At 35.4% G+C, this 27,215-nt stretch overlaps 1 protein-coding gene across 6 annotated transcripts in view; it reads right to left on the minus strand.

The window, feature by feature from the left end:
- The window catches only part of USP34 (ubiquitin specific peptidase 34), a 250,840-nt gene that overhangs the window by 36,820 nt on the left and 186,805 nt on the right, over positions 1-27,215 (minus strand). For all 6 annotated transcript variants that reach the window (XM_044264036.1, XM_044264038.1, XM_044264037.1 and 3 more), the window contains 18 exons: positions 24,843-24,908; positions 22,197-22,343; positions 22,058-22,114; positions 21,886-21,963; positions 21,408-21,502; positions 17,802-17,974; positions 14,657-14,810; positions 13,511-13,589; positions 11,751-11,804; positions 11,540-11,635; positions 6,435-6,499; positions 6,265-6,340; positions 6,133-6,180; positions 5,963-6,028; positions 3,265-3,345; positions 1,470-1,555; positions 713-881; positions 534-608 (listed from right to left, as the gene is read on the minus strand). In XM_044264036.1, the coding sequence (XP_044119971.1) occupies positions 534-608; positions 713-881; positions 1,470-1,555; positions 3,265-3,345; positions 5,963-6,028; positions 6,133-6,180; positions 6,265-6,340; positions 6,435-6,499; positions 11,540-11,635; positions 11,751-11,804; positions 13,511-13,589; positions 14,657-14,810; positions 17,802-17,974; positions 21,408-21,502; positions 21,886-21,963; positions 22,058-22,114; positions 22,197-22,343; positions 24,843-24,908 (1,665 nt within the window). The remainder of the gene's footprint in view (positions 1-533; positions 609-712; positions 882-1,469; positions 1,556-3,264; positions 3,346-5,962; positions 6,029-6,132; positions 6,181-6,264; positions 6,341-6,434; positions 6,500-11,539; positions 11,636-11,750; positions 11,805-13,510; positions 13,590-14,656; positions 14,811-17,801; positions 17,975-21,407; positions 21,503-21,885; positions 21,964-22,057; positions 22,115-22,196; positions 22,344-24,842; positions 24,909-27,215) is intronic.

Here is a 27,215-nt window from a genome sequence, read left to right on the forward strand (position 1 = left end):
AACAAGTTAACTTCTTTATGCCTCAAGTTCCTGATCTGTAAAATGGAGGTAACAACAGTACTTACTATATCTTTGGGTTGCAATAGGGTTAAGTAAGATAGCATAAATAGAGCAAAAGCCACCGTGGTCATTAAAGTCAACACAAAGTTCATGTCATGCTTCAATACTATAAATAGACCAAGCTACTTAAGTTTTTGGAAAACCGTGACAAACTCAACAGCAAGGGTTTAAAAATATGACCAACAGAAATGTTCACTGAAACAACATGCTACTGATATGACCCCAAAGTAGGTGGTGGCCATTCTGCCTAAATTCATTCGCTTTGTTCCAGGGCCTTGCTGATGAAATTTATCATTTGATTATTTCTTCTCTCGCTGTATCATTAAAAATGCCAACCAAATTCAGACACTTAAAATTATCTAATGCCAGGCTAGAAGGGACTTTAAAGCATTCTAATATCTAATGACCTTCCATGATACAAACTTGAAAACATGGTCCCCTAAATCCCCAATATGAGAGAGAACTATACTTACATTTTCAGGCCCTTTGGTTCCCATGTAAAAATGAACCATTGTAGATATGGCTTGCAGTGAAAGCAAAAACTGGCTCTAAAAATAAAAACATTGATTTAAAAATAGAAAACAAAAACAACTGAGTTTTAAACACTGAAAATAGGTACATAATCCCAGAAATAAACAAGATACAGCCTTACCTCTTCTTCACCCATTTTGGCAAATTCATAAAGGAAGGCAAAATACTCTGTAAGATGTTTACTGTGAGGTTTTACACCATGTTCCATAATTAATAACAGAGTTCTCACAAATCGAGTGACACATGAACGACCACCAATATCTTCTACTGAGGCATCCATATCATCTGACCTGAAGATACAATTTAATATATCTTAGAGACAGTATGAAGTCTGGAGATAGATATTCTGGGAGGAGAGATATTTTTAAAAACCTAAAATTTATCTCTCTCATCTTTGTAATAGTGAATACCAACTGCAATAATGTAAGTAGATAGATTCAAATTACGGTGTCTGGCTAAATCAATCCAAACAAAAAGACTAAGTCATTAAGTTATCTGTAGACGAATCTGAAGATGCACTTAATTAAAAATAAAAAGTATTATGTTCTCTTCTTGATTGTATTCTTACAGATTTTTAAATTAAAACAAAACAAAACAACAAAAAAAAACCCACGTTCTTTTAAGATCTTATTAATTTATTTGAGAGAGAGAGCATGAGAATGGCAGGAGGGGCAGAGGGAGAGGGAGAAGCAGACTTACCACTGAGTAGGGAACCTGACATAATCCCAGGACCATGGGATCATGACCTGAGCCGAAGGCAGCTGCTTAACCAACTAAGCCACCTACCATGCCCTGAACCTAAATATTTCAATGTGGGTATTTAAAATAATCTAGGAAGCTGATTAAAAAGCTTAAAATGCTAAAAAGTTATTTCTTACCCATCTTCCATTCCTGGCTGTAGATAAAGATGAGCATGCACAGGTCTGAGTCTCTGAATCACATGGATACACAAACGCTGAAACATCTGTAAATGAAAAGTTTTAACAACCTAAGAGCCTGAAGAAAGGTAACAAAGTTACTGAAAAATTAACAGGTTTCAAAGTTCTCTGCACCCATTTCTGTTTTCCCCACGGATTATCTTTTGCCAGAAGTCAATGATTAGGAGAAGGAAATAGGATTTAAGTTTGTTCAAAAAAAAACCCATGGGTTAAAAAGGGTTGGGGATTCTCTAAATAAGATATACAAATGTCCAGTAAGCAAATGAAAAGATGTTCACCATCACTAATTATTAGGGAAATGCCGACCAAAACCACAATGACATACTACTTCACATTCATCAGGATAGTTAAAATCAAAAAGACAGTAAGAAATGCTAAAGAAGATGTAGTGAAAATAGAAACGCTCATAGATTGCTGCTGGCGGGGATGTAAACTAGTGGAGATGCCATGAAAAAGTTTGTTGTTCCTAGAATGTCTCAGGACTTCTACTCTCAGGTAAAATAACCAAAAGAACTAAAAATATATGCCCACACAAGTATTTGTGCACTAATGTTCAGAGCAGCATTATTCAAAATAGCCATAAAGTGAAAACATCTCAAATGTTCACTGACTGCTGAATGGATAAACAATAATTGCTATATCCATTCAATGGAATTAATTTAGCAATAAAAAGAAAGGAAGAACAGAAACACACCACAACATGGATAAACCATGAAAATATTGCTCAAATAAGCTGATCACAAAAGATCACAGAGTGTGTGACTCCATTTATCTTTTAATAAAGATTTAAAATTTTTTTATAGTTTTGTTTGTTTTGTTTTTAAGATTTAAATTTTTTGAGGGAGCCAGAGAGAGAGCCCGAGCTGGAGGAAAAGGCAGAGGGAGAGGGACAAGCAGATTTCCCGTTGAGCAGGGAGTTTGATTCCAGGACCCTGATATCCTGGGATGCTTAGCATCCCTGAGATGCTTAACTGACTGAGCCTTTCAGGCACCCCTCCATTTATCATTAAATACGCAAATCCATAGAGCCAAAAAGTAGATTAGCAGGTGCATAGTGGCTGGAAAGAAGGGACAGGATAAAATTGGGAGTGACTGTTAATAGGTATGGAATTTCTCTTAGCAGTGTTACAAAATTAGATGATGGTTGCACAGTTTGGGATATACAAAAAACCACTAAATTTTATATTCTGTATGGTTTTGATGAATTATATGGTGTAAGAGTTATATCTCAGTAATAACTGAAAAGTGGCCTTTTCATATTAAATTTTTAGTTCTGTGTCATAAGTGAATATTAAGTAATATTTACAATTTTGTCTAACTTTTCCAGAGATTTAAGGAAAACAAACTGATTCATGTGACAGTTCAGAATCTTTCACAGAAATGTTACATACTGTTCATTTACTTTTCAAGGCCACTACAATACCCTACCATGGTTAAACTATCTAAAATTCTAAAAAGCATTAGTACAACTCATAAAGCAGTGATAACAGGATCTGAGAGAATAGGCACTTATACTTATCTTCCTATAACTAGGAAATGTTAACAATTTTAATCACTTGGTTGGAAAGACAGCTGATTTGCTACAAGAAGCTGATGGAATGGTAGCAAAATGATTCTTATGATAGAGGTTAATCTTTTCAAAACTACCTTCAATGCTGGGTTAAAATATAGTCACAGGTAAATTTAGGATTATTAACTTGAAAGTCATTTCTTTTTCAAACAAATTTTTTCTTACCTGTCTCACAATTTGATTAGGGCACTTAATTAGTATCTGCATTGGCCACCAGTCATCATCAGCCATACGGTCCAAAAACCACTGTAAAAAAAACAGTGTGATATTAACCTTCAACCAATACTTGTTGAACTTAAAAAAAAAAAAAAAAAAAAAAAAGTCACACAAGGATTTCATTTCTAGTCTATGTTTCAATTATTTTAAATTCTTACCAAAACAGATTCTTCCATTGTTTTAAAAGTCTAAAACTCTAGGAATGCATGCGTGGCTCAGTTGGTTAGGCATCCAACTCCTGCTTTCAGTTTAGGTCATGATCTGAGGGTCATGTGCTAGAGCCCTGAGTTGGGCTCCATGCTCAGTGGGGAGTCTGCTTGATTTTCTCTCTCTCTCCCTCTGTCCCTCCCCCACTGCTCATGGGCATGCTCCCTCTAAAGTAAATAAATAAATCTTTAAAAAAAAATTTTTTTTAAAGTCTGAAATTCTGAAATGCCTAAAGTCATAAGCAGGGTCACCTGATTACAGAATTCCAAGAATGCCATTTACATCGCAGTGTAAACCTGCATGAAGGCAACCTGCACTGCTTAACATTATAAAATGGAATACTATTTTCCTCTTAATCCTCACAGATACTACACTGCAGAACCTTCTGTTCCTATTAATATATGATCTGAGTATTATTTATTTTGTTTAAAAAGAATTATGCTCTCTTAATAACAAAAAACATCCCTCCCCCTATTTTTCTGAGAGCGAGAGAACAGTGGGGGAGAACCAAGAGGGAAAGAGAATATTCAGCAGGCTTCATGCCCAGTGCAGAGTTGACACAGGACTCTATCTCACAACCCTGACATCATGACCTGAGCTAAAATCAAGAGTCAGATGCTTAATCCACTGAGCCACCCAGATGCCCTCAGAAGTACCCTTTATGCTAAAACAATTTCCTACTGATTTCAAGATAGCTTTTAATCACATATTTAATGCCTATATTGAATTTTACTGCCTATGTGCATATACATAATTATTGACAACTGCAGAGAATTTTAACTCCTTGAGAGAGTTCTGGAGGCCAATACTTAGTTAAAACAAAAACAAAAACAAAAACAAAACGAAAAAAAAAAACCCTGAAGTAGCTATAAACAAAAACAGAAAACAAAACAAATGATGACCTAATCAATATTCTGGATCTACTGAACTGCCTTAAAAAAAAAAAAATCACGAAGGGGGAGGAGAATAGAGGAACTTGTTAACTAACATCAGGAGGATATAATCAGTCAAAGCAAGCATGTGGAGAATTATGCAGATCAAATGACAAAGTAGCAAAGAGAGAGAAAAAAGTAACTGTTACAGATGAAAGCTGATTTATAAGACAAAAGCAAAATGTAGTTCTTGTTTGAATACAATTCAAAGAAGCCAACTGAAAAAAAACATTTTTTAGGCAGTTGGTAAAAAGTGAACACAAAATGAATACTGGATGATGTTAAGGAACCACTTCTAATTTTACAAGAAGTAAAATAAGTCATGGAGATATATATATATATATAGAGAGAGAGAGAGAGAGAGAGAGAGAGAGAGAGATATCTCTATTTTTTTAAAGTTCTCATTTATTAAAGATATATACTTAGTATTTATGGGTGTATGATATGCTATGTGGGTTTGCTGAAAACAGGCATGGGGGATAGCAACAGATTAAAGCAAAACAATGTTACTGTCTGTTGAAATAAGGTTACAGGTACCTGATCTTCCTACTTCAATGTTTGTTTTGAAATATTTATTACAAAGTTTAAAAAAATTATAGCCTTCTGTTTAAAGTCTACAATAATTAGATCCTCTAATTCCACTGCTCCATGGCATAATCAGATAACCTTCTATATAAGAAAAAGATCTTCAACTAATTTCATCTATTGCACACTATGTTGTAATCTCCCACCTCTGGAAATTTTTAAGACTTGCATTCTTAGAAAGGCTTACACCACATTTAGAAGCTAATAAAAAAATGATAAAATGATATTAAGGTGGCAATAGGGTTAAGTGATCATTACCTGTGAGCAGACTATCCTTAGGGATGTATTATTATAGGGATGTATTAGAACATAATATGGAAGATAAAACTGGACACAAAATGATATACTGGGATATATCCATTTTTATCTTGGAGGAAAAAGGAAGGTATCCATTTTCAAGTATTTTCTGATAATATTCAAAATTAATTAAGAAATATCCGATCCAGGGGCACCTGGGTGGTTCAGGGGGTTAAGCCTCTGCCTTCGTCTCAGGTCGTATCTCAGGGTCCTGGGATCGAGCCCCACATTGGGAATCTCTGCTCAGCAGGGAGCCTGCTTCCCTCCCTCTCTCTGCCTACTTGTGATACCTGTCTGTCAAATAAATAGATAAAATCTTAAAAAAAAAAAGAAAGAAAGAAATATCCGATCCAGTCTTTTGAACTTCCTGTATTTTTCTAACAGACTGGGGGGAAGGGAGGCACCCAAGGATTTTTAAGTAACTTAAAAATCAATTATTTCATCAGCGTAATGGCTAGGACATAAATTATAACCTTCTTAGTTGTTAAGTAATTTGGGGAACTTACACTGGGATCCCTATCATTTATTACACAATACTTTTGCTATAGCATCTTATGAATAAAAGAAAACAAAACAAAAAAGTGCATCTTAAGCTATACATTATTTGTTGGATTATTTCACCTTACCTCACAAGCTGCTTGACTATTATTAAATTGTTTGGTCAACAGTTCAATCCACTGAAGCATTGTGGGCTAAAAAAAAGAAAGAAGTCATTTAAGGCATGGACTTCAAACTGAAGATAAAGAAAACCAAAAGCTATCTGTTAAATGACACAAAATTTTATGAAACACATTACCTTTTCTTTTGAATGTATAAATGTCTCTAGGACAAAGGAGGTGCTGAGCTGGAAGAAAACATTAAGCAAAAAATTTTTAATTACTTTAAAGTAGTCAATTTTGAAAAAAACTATCTACGGCTTATATATTACCTTTGCTGTCATTAGGGACACAGCTTTAGGATCTGGTAATGTACTGGGAATACAACTACATAACTGCCACATAAACCTAGAATTTAAAAATAGTAAGTTACATATCTTACAGAATAAGATTTGCTTTAAATGTGTAAGAAAAAAATCTATCATAAGTTTACTAAACTTACCCAAAATATGTATGCTCAAAAATGTTTTTATCTTGAAGAAACTGCATGTTATCATGCCAAATCCACTAAAGAAAAAGAAAATGGTAACATTAGATATCAGAAAGCATTTGCTTCATTACATTTTACCAGTATTTTTTAAGAAAAAAAGATTTGCGCTAAAAGAAACAAGCAAAAAAGACTCAAAAAATAAAAGCACTTAAAATTCATGTTGATTTTCTTTCCAGGTATGTGGAATGCAAAAATAGTTATTAAGCCTGCTCCAATTTATCATTATGTATCTGGCTACCTCAAACAATCACAGTTCTTTAAAAATACAATTATAAAGATTTTGAAAGAACTCTGAAATCCCATCTAAAATCCCATTTTATCCCATTCCAAATACATAAATGGAATAAAATTATGAGTTCCATTTTGATAAAAACAGATTATGAGAAAGGTTTATGTTCAAAAACTGGCAAAATGAAAACAATTCAGATTGGTAAACCTAAGTCAGGTGATTTCCTTGTTTATTCTTTTGTTTTTTTGTTTTTTAAGATTGAGAGAGAGAAAGCATGAGAGATGGTAGGGTCAGAGCAAGAAGCAGATTCCCCCAGCGATGAGTGGGGAGCCTGATGAGGGGCTTGATCCTGCGACTCTAGAATCATGACCTGAGCTGAAGGCAGACACCTAAACAACTGGGCCACCCAGGCACCCCTCCTTGTATATTCTGTAACAATTATGAACCAATATATTTTTTGAAGATTTTATTTATTTATTTGACAGATAGAGATCACAGGCAGGCAGAGAGAGAGGAAGGGAAGCAGGCTCCCTGCTGAGCAGAGAGCCCGATGCAGGGCTTGATCCCAGGACCCTGAGATCATGACCTGAGCTGAAGGCAGAGGCTTTAACCCACTGAGCCACCCAGGTGCCCCACAAAGATTATTATTTTGTTTTTTTAAGATTTTATTTATTTATTTGTCAGAGAGACAGAGAGTGAGCAAGCACAGGCAGACAGAGTGGCAGGCAGAGTCAGACGGAGAAGCAGGCTCCATACCGAGCAAGGAGCTCGATGTGGGACTCGATCCCACAACACTGGGATCACGACCTGAACTGAAGGCAGCTGCTTAACCAACTGAGCCATCCAGGCATCCCCAAAGATTCTTTCTTTTTTTTTTTTTTTTTTTAAGATTTTATTTATTTATGAGAGAGCGAGCACAGACAAGACAGAATGGCAGGCAGAGGCAGAGGGAGAAGCAGGCTCCCCGCTGAGCAAGGAGCCCGATGTGGGACTCGATCCCAGGACGCCGGGATCATGACCCAAGCTGAAGGCAGCTGCTCAACCGAGCCACCCAGGCGTCCCCCCCAAAGATTATTTCTAACATGAGTCTTACACACCTGCTCTGCTGATTTTAGTTTTGTGTTTAGCTCCCTGTACCCTAAACATGCTCTAAGTTAGTGTTTATTCCATAAAATTATCTTTATCTGGAACAAATTTGTGTTCTGAGTACTGTTATTACTGCCTGTGTTTATCTCCTACTAAAGATTTTCAGCTACCTCTTCTTGCCTCCCAGCCCACTCTTCCTGTCCAGCACCAGGTCTTGAATTCATATTTTAGGGCTCCTGCTCCACATTGGTACAGACCTAGTCACTGAACAGACTGCTTCAGAGTTCTTTCATTTCTATGCACACTGCCTTCTAGAAAGCTGTAGCCTAAAGAAGAGTTTGAGAGCGTTTACCTCATCAGTGCTTTTTCATAGCAATGAAGCTCCATTCCAAGGTTCTTACTCCTAGCCATGAGCTCAGCTCTAGATCCTGTGTCATAATTTTTATCCCCTTTATGTCTCAAGAACTCTCCACCACCATTATCTGATTTGGGCCTAAAGCCTGGTAGTCCTGTGGTTTCCACCAGACCCACTGCTTTCATTTCTGTTCTATGGAATTATTTATCTTGTTTTTTGACGATCCTTTTTACGTTTTATCAATACAACATATGTGGAGCCATGTGGGTGTGTCTAAGTGTAAAATTATTGTACTATAGGTATTTTCCATACACCTCTTCAACTTCATCTTGGACATTTCCTTGCACTTACTAATCATCACAGCCCCAGAGGTCATTGTTCAGCTTCTAAAACATGCCAATACCCTATTATCTTTACTAAAGGAATTTGTCATAATAATCTCTTTGCCTGGAATATTCTTCACATGATTAAGTCTTCGGTACCTTTCAAATCTCAGTTTAAGCTTAATCTGATTATTTCCTAATCACTTTCCCCAGAAATTCCAATCAACTACCCTTTCTGAGCATTTTGTTTTATCCACAACAGTCATTACAATTTATAATGTTTGTTTACTTACTAAATTTTATGGTTCTGGGACGCATGGTTGGTTCAGCTGGTTAAGCAACCAACTCTTGATTTCAGCTTAGGTCATGATCTTGGGGTCAGGAGATCAAGTCCTGAGTAGGGCCCCACACTCAGTGGGGAGTCTACGTGCAATTCTCTCTCCCTCTCCATCTACCCCCATCTCCCTAAAATCAATCAATAAACTCTTTAAAAATAATTTTATGGTTTTAACCTTCCTATTTACTCTTTGGGAAGTCTGCTACTAGCTATATTTCAACTGCACAAATCTAAAGGACCAGATTCTAGTTTATACCTAAAATCTGTGTTAATATTAAATAACAGTATTATCACACTTTAATATTTTATTAAAATGTATATTCAGGCAAATTCATTCTTCAATAAGCTAAAACAATTATAAGAAAAAAAAAAAAACAGGTGGCCTAGGTCTGCAATCAAGAATATTCTAGAGGGGCGCCTGGGTGGCTCAGTGGGTTAAGCCGCTGCCTTCAGCTCAGGTCATGATCTCAGGGTCCTGGGATCGAGTCCCGCATCGGACTCTCTGCTCTGCAGGGAGCCTGCTTCCTCCTCTCTCTCTCTCTGCCTGCCTCTCTGCCTACTTGTAATCTCTCTCTGTCAAATAAATAAATAAAATCTTTAAAAAAAAAAAAAAGAATATTCTAGGGATGCTTGGGTGGCTCAGTTGTTTAAGCATCTGCCTTGAGCTCAGATCATGATCCCAGGACCCTGGGATTGAGCCTCACATCAGGCTCCTTGCTCAGCGGGGAGCCTGCTTCTCCCTCTGCGTACTCCTCTCGCTTCTGTGCTCGCTCTCTGACAAATAAGTAAACAAAAATCTTTAAAAAAAAAAAAAAAAAGATCAAGAAGAAGAGTAAGAAGAAGAAGAGGAAGAGGAAGAGGAAGAGGAAGAGGAAGAGGAGGAGGGAGCACCTGGGTGGCTCAATTGTTAGGAGTCTGCCTTCAACTCTGGTCATGATCCCAGGACGGGATCAAGCCCCAAATTGGGCTCCCTGCTCAGCAGGAAGCCTGCTTCTCCCTCTCCCATTCCCCTTCTTGTGTTCCCTCTCTCACTATCAAATAAATAAATAATTAAAAAAAATATTCTAACGTGGTTCAATTTGTTTTTCTTGCTGTAGTAGAACAAATGTCTGGGATTCCCTTTTGTCGCAATATAAATCAGTGGTTCTCAAAAGAACAGTTCAGAGACCTGTGGGGATGGGTGCCTACAACCGTTTTAGAGTATATATAAGATCAAAACCATCTCCTTAGTAATATGATGAGGCTATCTGCCCTGTTTTACTATCATTCTTCCTGAGCATACAATGGAGTTTTCCAGAGGCTAAATGATGAATGAAATCACAACAGAGCAAATGCAAAAAGCTATTATGAGATTCTAGTTGTCATCTATTAAATCAGATATTAAAAAGATCTGTAAACATCTTTAAAAGATTTTGCAAGCAGGCACACTTTTCTCACTGAATGGTTTTGTTCTGAAACATTTTTCTTCATAAAATGGTGTTTATATTAGCATGCCATTAATTTTGTTATCTTTAAATATAAATTTAAAAAATTTTAAATACTAATATGGCAAATACTGATAGATATAACCACACAGATTAATATACTAAAAACTAATGTTCTCATTATTTTTTAAGAATATAAAAGAAGGGACGCCTGGGTGGCTCAGTTGGTTAAGCAGCTGCCTTCGGCTCAGGTCATGATCCCAGGGTCCTGGGATCGAGTCCCACATCGGGCTCCTTGCTCGGCAGGGAGCCTGCTTCTCCCTCTGCCTCTGTCTGCCTCTTTGTCTGCCTGTGCTCGCTTGCTCTCTCTCTCTCTCTGGCAAATAAATAAATAAAATCTTAAAAAAAAAAAAAGAATATAAAAGAATACTGAGAATAGGGGTTTCAGAACCATTAATGTAAAGAATATACATCATTAAAGTTTTACTTAAAATTTCATTTTACTTCACAAGTGGGCTGGGTTGTCATTAAACACTGTTGTGTCCTTATCTAGAGTAAGAAATCTAGTGAACACTTAATTTTGCTGGTAAATTCAATTCAAGGGTTTAAAAGATGATCATATTCTTGGGTTTTTTGTCACTAACATTCTGGGAGGTCAAGACACCAGTTAAGAGTACTTGTTTGGGGACCAAAATCCACTCAGTTTTAAGACTCAACCACATCAGTGCAAATATTAGTCAATCAATTAGTAAAAGCTGAATTGTCTAGATGGAAGAGTATATTTTTATCATGAAGATTTATACATTTTGGCTGAGTTTCCAACACTGATACAATGTAGAATTGTGAATACATTTTATAGTTCTTAAAAAGACATTAAAGTAACATCATAGTTATTACATCATGAAACAAAGAAAGCCTAATTACTATAAACAAGACACATTTTAAACATTTAATACATATTTTAAATGCATTTCAAATACATGGTATTTCTATGTAACATGAAGCAAAGAAGAACAGCCATCATCCAATCCAAGAACATTACCATACATACAAGTTACTTAATGAGCTTGCTCCAATTCCATCAACCATATTACTTATTTTTCTTTCATGTTACTAATAATTATTTTCTGGTCACTTTACCTGTACCTGTCCTATGAGAGTATTACCAAGACTATTTACAAATAGTGTTAAGGTCTACCCAGGATTATAAATCCTAACATAGTCCTAGCCTGGTCCAGTAGTCCTTTTACTCTTATTAATACTTAACATGCTTTTAAATTGCTTAAGTTAAATTAACTTATACCTCTAGTAACTCTGATGACACATCAAATTTGAATTCTTTGCCATTTTCTTCCTCTGGTTCCATGCGTTTGTAGAACAGCATATATGCACTGTGTGTCTTTAAGAGGCAAAGAAAAAAAAAGGTAGATTTTCATTTTGACAAAGTATAACTATAAAATTAGGTAACATGGAAGAAAGAAAACAATGTAAATTATATGTAAAAGAATGATTACCTTTTCAAAGGAGAAATCCATAAATTTATCTGTAACAGAATCATAGGTCTTGGTCTGTTTAAAAAAATAAAAGTTTTCATTCTTTAAAAAATTATTTATATTGATCTCAGTTGTATTTATATTTAAAATAGTTCATAAACAGCTAGTTTATTCTTTATAAAAAAATCCCTGACAGAAGTTCTTGGCTAAGAGTATAGTTAACCCTTGAATAACAAGGTGTGAACTACACAGGTCCACTTACAGGTAGATTTTTTCCCCCAATAATACAACACTAAACTGTAAACATATTTTCCTTATGATTTTAAAATATTTATTTATTTACTTTAAAGAGAGAAAAAGTGAGTGGGGAGGAGAGGCAGGAGAGGGAGAGAATCTCAGGCAGACTTCCCTATGAGCACAGACCCCAACGACATGGGGCATGATCTCACAACCCTAAGACCATTGTCTGAGCCAAAATAGTCAGATGCCCAACTGACTTGTCACCCAGGTGCCTCTCCTTATTATTTTAACAACATTTTCTTTTCTCTAGTTTATTTTAAGAATATAGTATGTAATAAATGTAACATACAGAATACATATTGATTTGAGTGTTCATGTTATCAATAAGGCTTCTGATTAACAGACAAAAGTTATACTTGGATTTTCGACTGTGTGGGGGCCTGGCATATTTAACTCCCACATAGTTTAAGGGTCAATTGTAACTAAAAACAAAGATTCAAAGTATTTTTAAAGATACTTTACCATAAAATATATAAAGGATATAATAAAACATACTTGCAATTTAATAACTACCTTTTAAGAGAAAAGCTTTGCAAAGTTTACTTTTTTTTTTTTTTTGAGGAAATATCCCAGAAATAACATCAAGAGATGCAACAGGTTTAATTATGGCATCAGTAATTTATTACTTCCTTTTTCTACCCATTTCTGAAGTGTTAGCAATTTGCTTACTTCTCCTTTTCTATTCAAAGTAGTACATGAGAGCACCAAGAAGCAATAAGGAAGTCCTACATTAAAATCCACAATGTGAACCGTGATTTCACAACAGACATGGCTATTAAAGTGAAAAATAACTTCATTTGGACTTACCTGTGAAATGGAAATGACTATTTAATGCTTGACTTATAAGAATCAAAACAGTACTTTAAAACTGTTTTCAGAACACTGGTATTTGGATAAAATGCCTATGAAGTACGATTATTATAATTACATTATAATAATACTAGTCCGAACTAATTGTCTTTTCATGTCTTGGAGCTAATTACATAACAGGTAAGATATTCTTTGCCTATCCTGTCAATAGTAAAAACCAAGTTGCTGCTGCTGTTATTTAAAAAAAAAAAAAGAGTACTGAAAGAATAATTCACTTAAGTGCATCTAAAGCCCATTTCCCTGACAAAGAATTTTTCATCTGAAGTCAATAAAGAGTAATTTCTTTTCCCTCAAATCTCAAAGCATTCAGGTGGACAACTTCTTCCACCATGTTTCATGGCAATGCAATTCAATTCCTACACTGTTTAATTTTTTCAATTTTAATTTTTAACCTCCCTTATCAGTTGAAGGCAGAAACTGTAATTTAAATAGTATTTCCCAGTCTGGTATACATGCCCAACAGACTAGACTTCTAATACATAACAACTGAATAAACTTTAGATTTAATCATAGCAATTAAAGAAAGTTAAGTGGTTTAGCTACTGGATTTTAAGATACTGCATAGCATTTGGAAAGTCACGAACCATTTATAACTTCTGAATAAAACTTACTGTCATCTCTCCACCAAAACATTCAGAGGCCAGCTGAGCAGAATCAAAAGGTTTTACCTCAGCATCATTAAAAAGATACCTAAAACAGAGCATATAGTGTTTGATCAAGTATATACATACTGAGTATTACACCTATTATAAAAATACATACTGAAAAAATTCTAAAACTTAAACGATTTTTAATATGAGGTAAATAAATTCTAAGTTCTTATTTGATAACAATAACCTACTAGAAACTGGGAATATAATTTAACAAACTGTAACTGCCCTAAAATCTGATAAATCCATTTATAAACTAGGAGCAACAGAAGAATTCATAAAAATAAAAAGTTTGCATATCTATGTAGCTATTGGACAGAAAAGATTAAGAAATGGGAGAACTTCCAAAGATAAAGATGCCATTTCAAAATTTATGATCAAAAAAGGATTAAAAATATATTTATGGAATTATATTCATATGGACCAAGTAAGATACCACTGACATGTTGGCTTAAAGAATTCAACAAAACTACTTCTGCTAACTGCAGATCAATTTACCCATGTACATTTTGCTCAAAGCAATATTCCTAACACTTAGAACAATGCCTACCATAAATACGTAGTCTCTATAAATGAGACTCTACCTAACAACATCTGAAGACCAAAAAACAGCTATTAAGCACTGATTAAATGACTTCCATCCGTTAGCTTGATAAAAGATGATAAAAAAAGAATGTGCAGGCTGGAAGGGGAAAAGTAAGGTGGAGAGACTGGAGCATGCAGGTAACCTCAAATCACTTTATATAAGGACCTCTAACCACTCTACATGAGACACTCAGTATATAACTCTTGAATTAGTGAATGAAGATAGAAGAGACTTGGAAGGTGCGATATGGTCTATGAATCTAAAGTGGGCAAAGCCTTGTGTGTTCATTTTTCTTAGAACATTCATCAAATTCTCAAAAGAAAGTTAAGAACAATCAATTCCTACTGTCTTATGAAAGTTGTTTTCATTTAAAAATTGTCTGCCCCCTTTCCTAGTTTTATAAAGTTTTTAGTAAAATAAAATCAGAAAACATATCTGAAGCAAAAACAATCATAAGTTTATACTTTACAAACAGAAAAAAAATTTCTTTAAATCCCAAGACTAAAATACTTAAAACTCACCATTTGTTGTTTTTATAAGCATGTGGATTGACTATATCTCTGATGAAGCTATAATAGTGCCCACCATCTGCTGTTCCTGTGTGAACAGTCACTCCTATTAAGTCATACTCATAGCTTTCTGTGTCTTTTGAATGATCACCGACTTCCTTAAAACCTGAAATGATTTACATAAAAATATGGTAATAATGTTGAAAGCTGCATAGTAACGTCTTTGAATCACTTTACCCCACTTTCCATAATGTATTTTATATACAGAAACAGGCACAGATACATTATATATTTAATACATACAAAACAACTCCATTTCCTAGTCATTTCCCATCCATAGTCTACAATTTTAAGGAACATTTAAACAACTCATTTGGAAAAACAACCATAAGTATGGACAACATCAGTATAATATATAAATATAAAATATGCTCTTTTTGTTTAATCTTATTCCTTTTGGAATAGATAGTACAATATTTATCATTTATCTTATTAGGAGCAAACAAACACAAGATCTGGAAAAGCATTAAAATACTCATGTCCTTTAATCTCAGGTAAAGAAAAAGGAGCACTGTACTGGTAGCATGCTTGCAATTGTTTATTAGTTAATAGAAAACATTCTGTAGTAGGAGACAGAAACAAAATAAATAAGAGACATCCTTCCTGTCCCCAAAGATTTAAATTTGAAAGGTATAGAAGAAACTAAGGAAAAAAACTAAAGAAATACCTAGGAAGTTTGAGGATTTATGACTTCTCATCTGTATACCCAGCATCATATACAAAGGAAAAAGTATAATCACAGAAACAAGTGAAAGCAGATTATGTTAACTTGGGTGCACGGTCTAAATTGGAAAGTGACAACTGAGGAGAGAAGGAAATGGCTGACAGTGTTTTAATAGTGACTGAGAAGTTTGGATGTGCTAAGATCCAACTCTGAATGCATCAGTTATGGCCTAAAAAAATCCTTCATCTTGGTAGAAATTTTTGCTACTTCTACACAAAGAAGCATCATGAAAAATACCAGAAAGCACAATAACTGGGCAGTGTTGCTCTAATTTTATAAATGGTTTGGAAAGAGTTCTAAAAAGTAAAGTTTATGTATACACTGCTTACTTCTTAACTTTGCCTTTATTTTCAAAGTTATCATCTTCTACTGGCTCCTCTGCTACAATGTCTAAACATACTCAGATTCTAAGGATAGAGACGCCTGGGTTGCTCAGTCAGTTAAGCAGCTGCCTTTGGCTCAGGTCTGGGATCGAGCCCCTTATGGGGCTTCTTGCTTAACAGGGAGCCTGCTTCTCTCTCTGCCTGCTCTTCATGTCCCTCTGCCTGCTCGTAATCTCTGACAAATAAATAAAATCTTAAAAAAAAAAATTCTAAGGGTAGGGACGCCTGGGTAGCTCGGTCATTTAAGCCTCGGCCTTCCACTCAAGTCATGATTTCCAGGGTCTTGGGGGATCAAGCCCTGTGTCAGGCTCCCTCTGCTGCGCCCCCTGGTTGTGCTCTCTCATCTTGTCAAATAAATAAATAAATTTTTTCTTAAAAAATTCTAAGGGTAAAAATATCCCCCTTAACTCAATTCCTCTACAGCAATAGTCACCATCTTCTCAAAGAAAGAGTATGTTCTTCTCTTAAAACAATAGCTAGCGCATGCTCACCGTTTACACTTCTCATGTCCTATTTAGTGAAACATTTACTGGCTCATTAAGTGCCAGGCAATGGAGTATAAAGATTAAAATGCAGTTCTTTCCCAAATCTTAAAATACAGTGCCTTACTCGAACCTTAAAAATTTTAATCAAGAGAACTTACATAAAAAAAACATTGTCAGAACCCTATTGTGTAAACCAGAACTTATCCAACCAAAGAATGGAAAGCAAGAGCTAGACCTGTTCTGCTTTTTTTGCTCACCTGCTTCCATTCCTCACCTCTGTGGTCTTTGAGGCACATATAGGTAAGTTTGAAAAGCACCGGTCTTATGAAAGGAGTAAGAATCTGGAGGTAACTGGATATGAACCAAGTATCATCTTTAACTCACTGCAATCTGCCTCTCTACTCCAATACCCAAATGAAACTGCTCTGATAAAGATAACCAAAGACATTCTACATGCTGTTTTCAGCCATGTTGTTTCTGAAACAATTCCTTTTCTTTAGCATTCAATACTTCTGACCAAATTCCCTTTTTCTTGAGATATTTTTTGAGATCTTCTTGAAATACTGACCTACTATTCATCTATGATCAAGCCACAAACCTGAGTTATTCTTGACTTTTCTTCCTACCTCTAGTAGTAGACTAAAAATTCAACTTCAGAGGGACAAAGACCTTGTTCTTTGTTGCCACTCTATTCCCATTACTGAGAATAGCAAATTAGAGATATTCAGTAACTTTGTTGATTTATTTATACATATAATCATCAAATTCTATTAACTGTCCACATACTGCTCTCAAATACACTGGTATGCTTGCTCATTAAGCTACCATCTTCTCTGGAGTTTATCAAAATGGCCTCTCCACATCCCTTTTCTCACCCGTCAATCTATTTCTACTGCTGTAGTCAGAACAACCTTTTGCAGATCCCACCTGGTTATCTCAGTTCCCTGCTTAAAATGTTCCAAAGGTTTCACATCAAAAAAAGATTATAATTATTAAGATGGCCTAAAAACAAAAAGATGTGGCCATTGACTTTTGCCCATCTCATCGACTCCACCCCCACCTCCTACCCACCTAAAGACAATAGCCATTCCTCTCAATCTATTCCTTACTCAAGCTCTGCTTCGATGTTATCTCCATGAAGGCCCTCCCTAATACCCCCAAATTTGAGATATATCCACCATCCTATCTGATGATACATCTTATTTATAATTTCTTGCTCAATAAGACTTGCCTACTAGACTTAAATTCTGAGTTAAGGAATCAAGTGTATCTTGTTTACTGCCATGTCACTAATGCCTAGCAGAGTGCCTAAAACCTAACTCTAATAAATGCCAAATATCTATTGATGAATTGACTGAAATGTGCCATACTGTACTTAAATACAATCCCCTTTCTAAAATTCAATTTCATTTTATTAAATGTGTAGTTGGTTACAACTTTATAGTTATGACTGTCTTGTTATGGAGGCTTATGATAAACACAGCAAGAGAAAGAAATAAAATTACCTTCTTTCCTATCACTCTTTCCCATTAGAAAATCTTCTGTATAGGGCGTCATATCCAAACGTAATGGGAAGGAAAAGTGTGTGTTCACTTTCTCTTTCATCATTGTTACCATATTAAATGTATACCTCATAGTATTAAAACTCAGAATGCGAGGTAATTTCTTAAAACATGCCCTGAAAGACAGAAAAAAAGTAGAAAGAAAACTTAAAAATCTCTTCCAAAATTACTTTAGCTGGCAACACATTTACACTACATGTATTTCAGTATTCAACTCAGTAAATAACAATACTTTAAATCATGTTCTTATTAAACATATCTATACCTATGTTCCCCTCTTACATGCCTTTTCCCATTCTAAAAGTGTTTTCCTGTGTCTAAGTAAGAAAAATAAAAAGTTAAGCACACTGTGGTAAATTCCATGAAGAAGATACGTTAAGTGCTATGGAAACATAAAAAGGCATCGCACCAAATTTCAAAGGAGTTATGTCTTTTGGTTCAGAATTTTCTTTTCCATCTTAAAGAACAGGAATTGAACGATTTGTTTTTATAAATTAGAATTGCAAACTTTGGCTGTTATCATTTACTAGATGTATGACCCTCAACAAGTTCCTTTACCTCTCTGAGCTTAACTCTGAATTTGGAAATTTCTAAAATGGAGATTAAAGTGCCTACTCCTTCCTACTTTTAGAATGCTGCCTGGCAAATAGCAGTCAATAAATGCTGCTTGATATTACAACAGCAGCAGCAGCAGCAAGTTACCTAAGTCTTATGGTTTAACAAATATTGCCAGTTTAAATTAAAACAAACAAGCCAAAATTTCAGTTTAAACAAAAAATACATAAGAGCTTGGATTCATGAAAAAATATGCATTTTGGGGAATAATTCTTCATTGAATTTAAGATTCTAAAGAGAATCTGTTTAAATCAAGAGCTTAGTTTAAGAAAATATTAGGAATTCAGGGAGATAAGGAAGGTAGGGGAAGGATTTCATCAACAGGAAATAAGTCTAAAATCCATCATTACTGTTTATTTGGGAGACTGGCAAAAGGTGAGGTTATAGAAATATAAAGGAGTCAAATAAAGAGGTTTCTGGGCAATGTCAGAGTATGAACTGCTTCTTGAGAGCTAAGAGTTACTGAAGGACCTGTGGTGGGCCATGGAACCATGCAAGATTCAGAGGATAAATGACATAATGGAACTAAAGAGATAAGAGTTATGTTATAGACTATATAACATGTTATATACATGTTACTGGATCTATGAGACACATAAGTCACAGCTGGGAGAACAAAGCACAACATTCTGTTAGGTAAGATGAATTAAAAATCCTAAGCATGTCAACAGAGACTCATGTTATGGTGGTAGACAAATTATTCAGCTAAGAATGAATAAACTAAGAAAAACAGGTTTGAAGATAGAGCAAAAGATGATCCTTTGCCCATTTCTGTTGACTACTTACTATATTATCACAGACATTCAAAAGTACAGCAGGAGTATAAAAGTACTGAGTGACACTTTGCCTTAAAGAGGAGACAGTATTTCAGAAAAACAGTAGAATCGTATTCGCCAAAAGAAGGGGATGTTTCGGGACGCCTGGGTGGCTCAGTGGGTTAAACCGCTGCCTTCAGCTCAGGTCATGATCTCAGGGTCCTGGGATCGAGTCCCGCATCGGGCTCTCTGCTCAGCAGGGAGCCTGTTCTCTCTCTCTCTCTCTGCCTGCCTCTCCATCTACTTGTGATTTCTGTCAAATAAATAAATAAAATCTTAAAAAAAAAAAAAAAGAAGGGGATGTTTCAAGAAGTAGGAAGTTATCAAGAATGACAGATATTGGGCGCCTAGGTGGCTCAGTGGGTTAGGCCTCTGCCTTCAGCTCAGGTCATGGTCTCAGGGTCCTGAGATCAAGCCCCGCATCGGGCTCTCTGCTCAGTGGGGAGCCTGCTTCCTCCTCTCTCTCTGCCTGCCTCTCTGCCTACTTGTGATCTCTGTCTAATAAATAAATAAATAAATCTTTAAAAAAAAAAAAAAAGACATATTTTCAGTAAGCTTATTTATTCCAACTAAAAAGACATTCTCAAAAGAAAATGCTTCAGCCTATCAACTATCTTTTATTGATTCCTCATTATACCCCTCCATAGTAACAAACTTTTGACTAACTCCATTCTGTGTTCAGTCTTAACTGATAGCCTAACCCAATTCTCATTGGATGGGCCTGTCTTCTCCCTGTAACTGCCTGCACAGCTTCTCATGTCTGCCTTACAACTTTTCTCTCTTGCAACCATCATGACCCTCTGGAGACTGAGAGAGTACCATTTCTATCAAGGCAGATTCCCTGGTAAAATCTCCAACTAAGCAGTTTTAAGAGATGGCTTTTCATTCTCTGCCTTCCAACATGCTCAGATCGGTCTAGAAAAGTCGTGTTTGATCCCCAAGCCCTTTCCAGATTCCATTTTCCTTGTTTATTGCCAAACTTTACTGCCTCCCACTAAACATCTTTCTACAAAACCCAATGCTTCTACTCAGCTGTAATTTCCCCCCTTCTTCTTTATGGAATATGTCAAATGAATACCTTCTTTGGGAAATTCTCTTCCCCAGTTTCTAGATTACCATCCTATCATGATTTTCTTTCTTTCCTAGCTTCAATTCTGTCACTTTTCCCTCTGCACTTTTACACTGGCTTAGGTCTAATAGTCACCCTTTACAATAGTTATGTTCTCTCTCAGACAGATGTTCAACTGGTGCCAACCAATTATGCAAATAACCTCAAAATCTAGAAGTTAATCATTTTATATCATTGAATACCAATCATATTTTCTATTACTGGTCAATGCAAATCCTCTCCTTGAGGCAGACTAGCCTAATGCCAGTCTTCTTGCACATACAAGGTCATTTCTATTTCTCTGCCTTTGTTCCTAATAATTGCAATTGATGCTCCCTCAATGCAATTTCTACTTATCATTCAATGTTCACTTGTAGAATCGAAATCTCTTTACCCAATTACCCTGTCCTAAATGGCCAACTTATGGTTGCTTCTTAAGAAAAACATCTCTCACTTCAGAGAATCAGAGGAGAATCTCTTCAGTTCATGAGGAGCCTCTTTACCATGATTCACTGAGTATACAGCAAAGGGCTAACAGACTCAGACCTTGGTAAATATTTAATTAAAAGGACACAAAAAATTTGGAAAAATATAAGGGTGCCTCAAAGTATAATAACTGAATGACTGAATATTCAATTGGATAACTGAATGAAAAGTTGCTATATAAGAATAAGCTTGATGGGCACTTGGATGATTCAGTCAGTAAAGCATCTGACTCTTAATTTCGACTCAGGTCATGATCTCATGGCTCTGGGATCAAGCCCCATGCATCAGGCTCTGTGCTCAGCGTGGAGCCTGCTTAAGATTCCCTCTTTCTCCCTCTGCCTCTGTCCCTTCCCTTACTTGTACTCTCTCCCCCTCAAAATTAAAAAAAAAAAAAAAAGTATAAACCCCAAGCAGCTGACCTTAATTACATAATTTTCATGAAAGTTTAACATGAATTTACCATTTAAAGTGTTTTACTTTTCATTTGATATCAAAATGATAAACATTACATTTCAAAAAGCGTACCTTTTTTCAGCTCGCACTTTCTTCCCACAATGAGAACAAGTATACATGTTGTCACCTTCTAAAGTATCTTTAATAGTAACTTCATCAAGAGATTCCTATATTAAATCAGATTATAAAGTTCCATATTACTGTTTATAGTATGCAAAATTACAAAAAGTAGTAATTATCATTTGGGCAAAATGCTGAGGAGAACAAACTTTTTTAATAAAAATAAAATCTAAATTTTAGCAAAAAAATTTTTTTCCCTTAAATTGACAAGATGGTCCATGAATCTTACTAATTTTTCAAAAGCAGAAGTATTTCAACTTTGGGGAAAAAAATCAGCTCTATGATCTATCTTTAATTCTTATTTGATTTGCACAGAAGGAAATAAATAAAAACATGAAAGTTAATTTTCTAGCAAGATGACAAATATAAACCTGCTGTATTCAAGTATTAAAAGCAGAAAAAGTCTACTAATATATAAAATATTACTCACATAAATGTTCTTCATATCAGCCACTTGGCACCTCACAGTATAAAACTCTTCAGCAGTCTGACTAACGTGTTCACAATCCTGGACAATCAAAAGACAAATGTAAGTAATTTATTTTAATAAGCTAAAACATTACATTAAGATTTCAAAAAAGTAAATAGGTGCCAATACTTACCAAGGACACAACATTGTTTGTAATTACACCTCCAAACAAACTTTTGACGGTATTTTTCTTTAAAAACAAACAAAAGTGAGTAATTAAAATTGGGACATCTGTACAGATTTCAAAAAAACATCAGCATTCTGGTACTAACCAGTTCTGGAGACATTTCTTCAATCTTAGTAATGAGATCAGTAAAAAATTCTGTCATATCTTTCTGCTCTCCTGTATTCAGAGGCTGCTTATCCATAGTGTATGTTTTACAAAACGGTCTAGGATTATATGCTTTGCATTCACTCTCCTGAAGGAAAAGGGGGCAGGGTGGATCATTAAACAATCAAATATATATTCCAAAAAAAGAACATTATCACAAGATTCTTGAATAAATAACAGAACAACAAAACAGGGAGTACATCTACAACAGAACTGCTTTCTTCAATTTCACTGTTTTATTTTCAGTTTTTTTTAAATTAAATTCCATAATTAACATATAATGTATTATTTGTTTCAGGGGTACAGGTCTGTGATTCATCAGTCTTACATAATACTTAGTGCTCATTACAACACATACCCTTCCCCATTCACCATCACCCAGTTACCCCATCCTTACTCCCCGCTCCCTCCAGCAACCCTCAAATTTGTTTCCTATGATTAAGAGTCTGTTATGGTTTGTCTCCCTCTCTGGTTTTGTCTTGCTTCATTTTTTTCCCTCTTCCCCTATGATCTTCTGTCTTGTTTCTTAAATTCCACATATCGGAGAGATCATATGATAATTCTCTTTCTCTGACTTATTCTGCTTAATTTAAAATAAATTAAAATTTCAATTTAATAGTCTTGGTGCCTGAAGATGCTTAAGTTACTGATATGAAATTTGTATTTTTTTAAGTCTAATAATTTCTAGGAAGGAATGTGGGACTCAAAGGATGCAGATTTGTACTATGAAACAAAAAAGAAAAATTTTGCAGGCTACCTACCTAAGTTTTACTACAGACTGGACTTCAGCAGTCTTTGTTTTAAATTTTTTTATTTATTCATTTGAGAAAGAGAATGCAAAAGCGAGAGCATGAGCAGGCAGAGAGGATCAGAGGGAGAGGGTGAAGCAGACTCTCCACTGGTATTTGACCCCAGGAATCCAGGATCACGTACTGAGCTGAAAGCAGATGCTTAACTGACTGAGCCACCCAGGCACCCATGAACTTCAGTAGTTCTTACAAGAGTAGTTTAAGGCTCCCTGAGTGGCTCAGTCAGTTAAGCATCTGCCTTTTGCTCAGGTCATGATCCCAGAGTCCTGGGATTGAGTCCTGCATCAGGCTCCCTGCTCAGTGTGGAGTATGCTTCTCCCTCTACCCATGCCTCCCCACCATCAACTCGTGCTCTCGCACACTCTCAAAAATAGTATCTTAAAGAAAAAAGAAAAAAAAAAAAAGAGCAGTTTAAAACACTTCTGTTTTGTCAGTTGAGATGGCATGCTCCAACTGTTAAAGGGAGACTGAAAGTGGGATCAGGGTGCCTGAGTGGCTCAGTCAGTTCAGCATCTGACTCTTGATTTTGGTTCTGGTCATGATCTCATGGTTTTCAAACTGAGACCCATGGAGCTTTATCAAGATTCTCTCTTTCCTTCTCACCATCCAAAAAAATTTATAATCCAAGAATGACTATTAAATCTTTTAATTTTGTTAAAATTTCATTTACTGACCATTTAGTAAATGTCAGAGGCTGGAAAATATAGGAATAAACATGATATAATTTCTGTCCTCAGGATTCTAACACTTGAGATGAGTAACTTTCACTACCGGTGGAAGATATGAGACAGAGTTGTAGAATCACAGTTTTCTTAGAGGAGCTGAAAATAAGCTGCTTCCAGAAAGAAGACAATAAGAAGAAAAGGGAGAAAAGTGCTAATGCAGAAGCAGCAGCATAAACAGCCACAAAAGTGATGAAGGAACAGGGTGATGGGCTTCCAAGGACTGACACTTGTTATCGGATTTCGCTGGATATAGGAAGCTGAAGGGGTGCCTGGCTGGCTCAGTCAGTACAGCATGTGACTCTTGATCTCAGGGTTGTGGGTTTGAGCCCCACATTAGACACTGCAAATACTTTAAAAAAAAAAAAAAAGTAAAATCTTAAAAAAAGAGAGAGAGAAAGAGAGAGGGGGGGATGTTAAAAGGACTGTGGACTCTAAGTAATAAACTGAGGGTTATGGAGGGGAGGAGGATGGGGGTTTAGGTGAGCCTGCTGGTGGGTATTATGGAGGGCACATATCGCATGGAGTACCACTGGGTGTGGTGCATAAACAATGAATGCTGGAACATTGAAAAAAAAATTAAATTAAATTTTTTAAAAAACGGAAGGGGCAAAATCAGAAGACATGTGCTGATGAACCTGAATACTATTCTTTTCAAAATAAAAAATTACTGAGGAGTTTTAAGGAGAGGGATAATATTGTAAGATTTGCTAATTTTTTAAGATTGATTGCTTTTACAGTTTGGGGGGTGAGAATTAAAAGGGACAAAGAGAAATCAACCAGAATACTCAGGGGTGGGGGAGTGGGTGACCCTGGGATGGGAAAAGGACCATATACAAAGAATTCTTTAAAGGACAAATTAATAGTCATCATGCAGATGAGTGACATGCAACTGATAAAAGCCACTTTTACTAAGAACACCAAAAACTAAAAAATTCAATTTGAAAAATAAGAGTACATAGCAGGACAAATCCAATACAAATGAACTTCACTTAATTTTTTCAACTTATATAGGTTATATCTAATTAGTTTTCCATATATGGTTCTCAAACATACCATTAAATATGTGAACATTTTTTGAAGCTCCAGAAGAGTGGTCTTGTGCTTCATATCTTCTGAATACTGGAAATCAAAAGAAAAATTTTCCATTAAAACAAAACTGATGGTAGCAAATTAGTCTAGCAAAGAAAGTATTACAATGTGTTTAATAGTATATCTGTTTTCATCCTTTTAGCTCTATGTAAGAAAAGTTTATTCTTTATTTAGCAATTTAGCATTTAAAGAGTTATTTTATTCATTATATAAATGTAACCATCACTATTATGTAAGAAAACTGAATAAAGACATCTTTTAAAAAAATTGCTTTCCAGATCAACACTCATTTGGTACAATGCTGTTTTCACGAGTTGTAACTGTGCAGGAACAGAAAACATCATAGGTATGCAACAAAGCTATTTTCTACAGATAAATCCATACATTAAAAAAAAATGTTTTATAATAATAAATGACATCTTTCCATCATCTATTTTTTCTACAACAGTGAATCTTTAATACTGCAGAAAAATTACTAGCCAACATGCTTGAAAACCTTCCATGTATTCAAATATCATTAACTGAAATTCAGTTATCTGGCTAGATTCATTCACTAGAGATGTAGTCCTAAACAACAGCCTTATAGGCACTTATTAGATATACTTTAATTCATCCAAATACTAAAAAACAAAACAAAACAAAACAAAACCCACTATGAAATATTATCCTCACTACAAACTACCTGTCAAAATTTTGAAGAAGCTCTGATGTCTTGTGGAATAATAAGCTTTCTATACGCCATAAGTATACACTAGTTATTTGCGTCAGTCTTGTACAGAGTGTTCAGTAATGTGGTTCTGCTATTCTGGAGCTTATAACCAAACTGAGGACATAAATACATTGAAAAGGATTCTACTCGACATGTAGTTACTACAAAATTATATAATACTAAGTACAAAAGGAACTGAATAAAAGGAATCAACAAAACTGACAAAACAACTGTAACTGACATACAGGAGGCTTAATACTCTATGTGGTTAGGGTAGAAGTCACACAAAACATTTTCCAATGTGTGAAAGAGCGGTGATGATACACGATACATGCAAACTGTATACATAATACAACAGTCAGGAATAAAGACTTGGCTTTATATCTTCATTGCTGGAGAAGAAGTATTAGTTGGCTGAAGAACAGAAGTAATTGAAGTCTTCTAAATTAAGAAAAAGCAAGAATGTTTTATTTTACTTAATGCAGAAGTTCTAAATATATACTTTACATATGTATTTACTACTTAAAGGAATACAAATTTACACCCATTAAGATGGCTATTGTCAAAAAACAGAAAACAAGTGCCAGCAGGGGTGTGAATAAATTGGCACTTTTGTGCATTGCTGGCAGGAATGTAAAATGGCACAGCCACTATGGAAAACCAGCACAGTGATGCCTCAAAAAACTAAACATAGAATTCCAGTATGATCCAGCAATTCCACTTCCGGGTATATACACAAAAGAAGTGAAAACAGGGACTCAAATGGATATTTGAGTACTCGTGTTCATGGAAACATTATTTACAATAGCAAAAAGATACAAGCAACCCAGAAGTGCCCATTGACAGGTGAACGGATTAACAAAATGTGGTACAAACAACGGACTATTATTCAACCTTAACAAAGGAAGGAAATTCTGATACATGCTACAACATGGATGAAACTTGAAGACACTATGCTAACACTGTAGCACTCTTCCACTTAAGTGAGGTATCTAGAATAGTCAAATTCATAGAGACAGGTAATAGAATAGTAGTTGCATGAGGTTTGGGGGAATGGAGAATAGGAGGAATTTAGTGGGTACAGAGTTTTAGCTGGTGGAAGTGAAAAAATTTTTGAGGTTGATGGTGGTAATATAACCTCAATGTACTACTACCACAAAACTGTACACTTAAACACAGTTATGATGGTAGATTTTAGTTGGGTGTATTTTGCCACAATTAAAATACATGTAGCTTTACTCTTGCTGTGAACATCAGAAAAGGAAATAAAAATAACTAATACATTCACATAAATAATCAAGTGCATATATGACTACAGTACTTTCCGAAGTTATGTCAAATTCTATTCTGTTAAGAATTTTTTATGTAGAAACGAGTCAAAATTTAGATTTTTTTTTTAAGAGTTTTATTTATTTACTTGACAGACAGAGATCACAAGTAGGCAGAGAGGCAGCTAGAGAGAGAGGAAGACAAGCAGGTTCCTTGCCGAGTAGAGCCCGATGCGGGGCTCAATCCCAGGATCCTGGGTTTATGACCTGAGCCGAAGTCAGAGGCTTTAACCCACTGAGCCACCCAGGCGCCCCCAAAGTTTATTTTTAACCAAAAACACCATTTATGAGACCTACTCC

Source organism: Neovison vison, chromosome 8, assembly GCF_020171115.1.
Source record: "Neovison vison isolate M4711 chromosome 8, ASM_NN_V1, whole genome shotgun sequence".
Taxonomy (NCBI): domain Eukaryota; kingdom Metazoa; phylum Chordata; class Mammalia; order Carnivora; family Mustelidae; genus Neogale; species Neogale vison.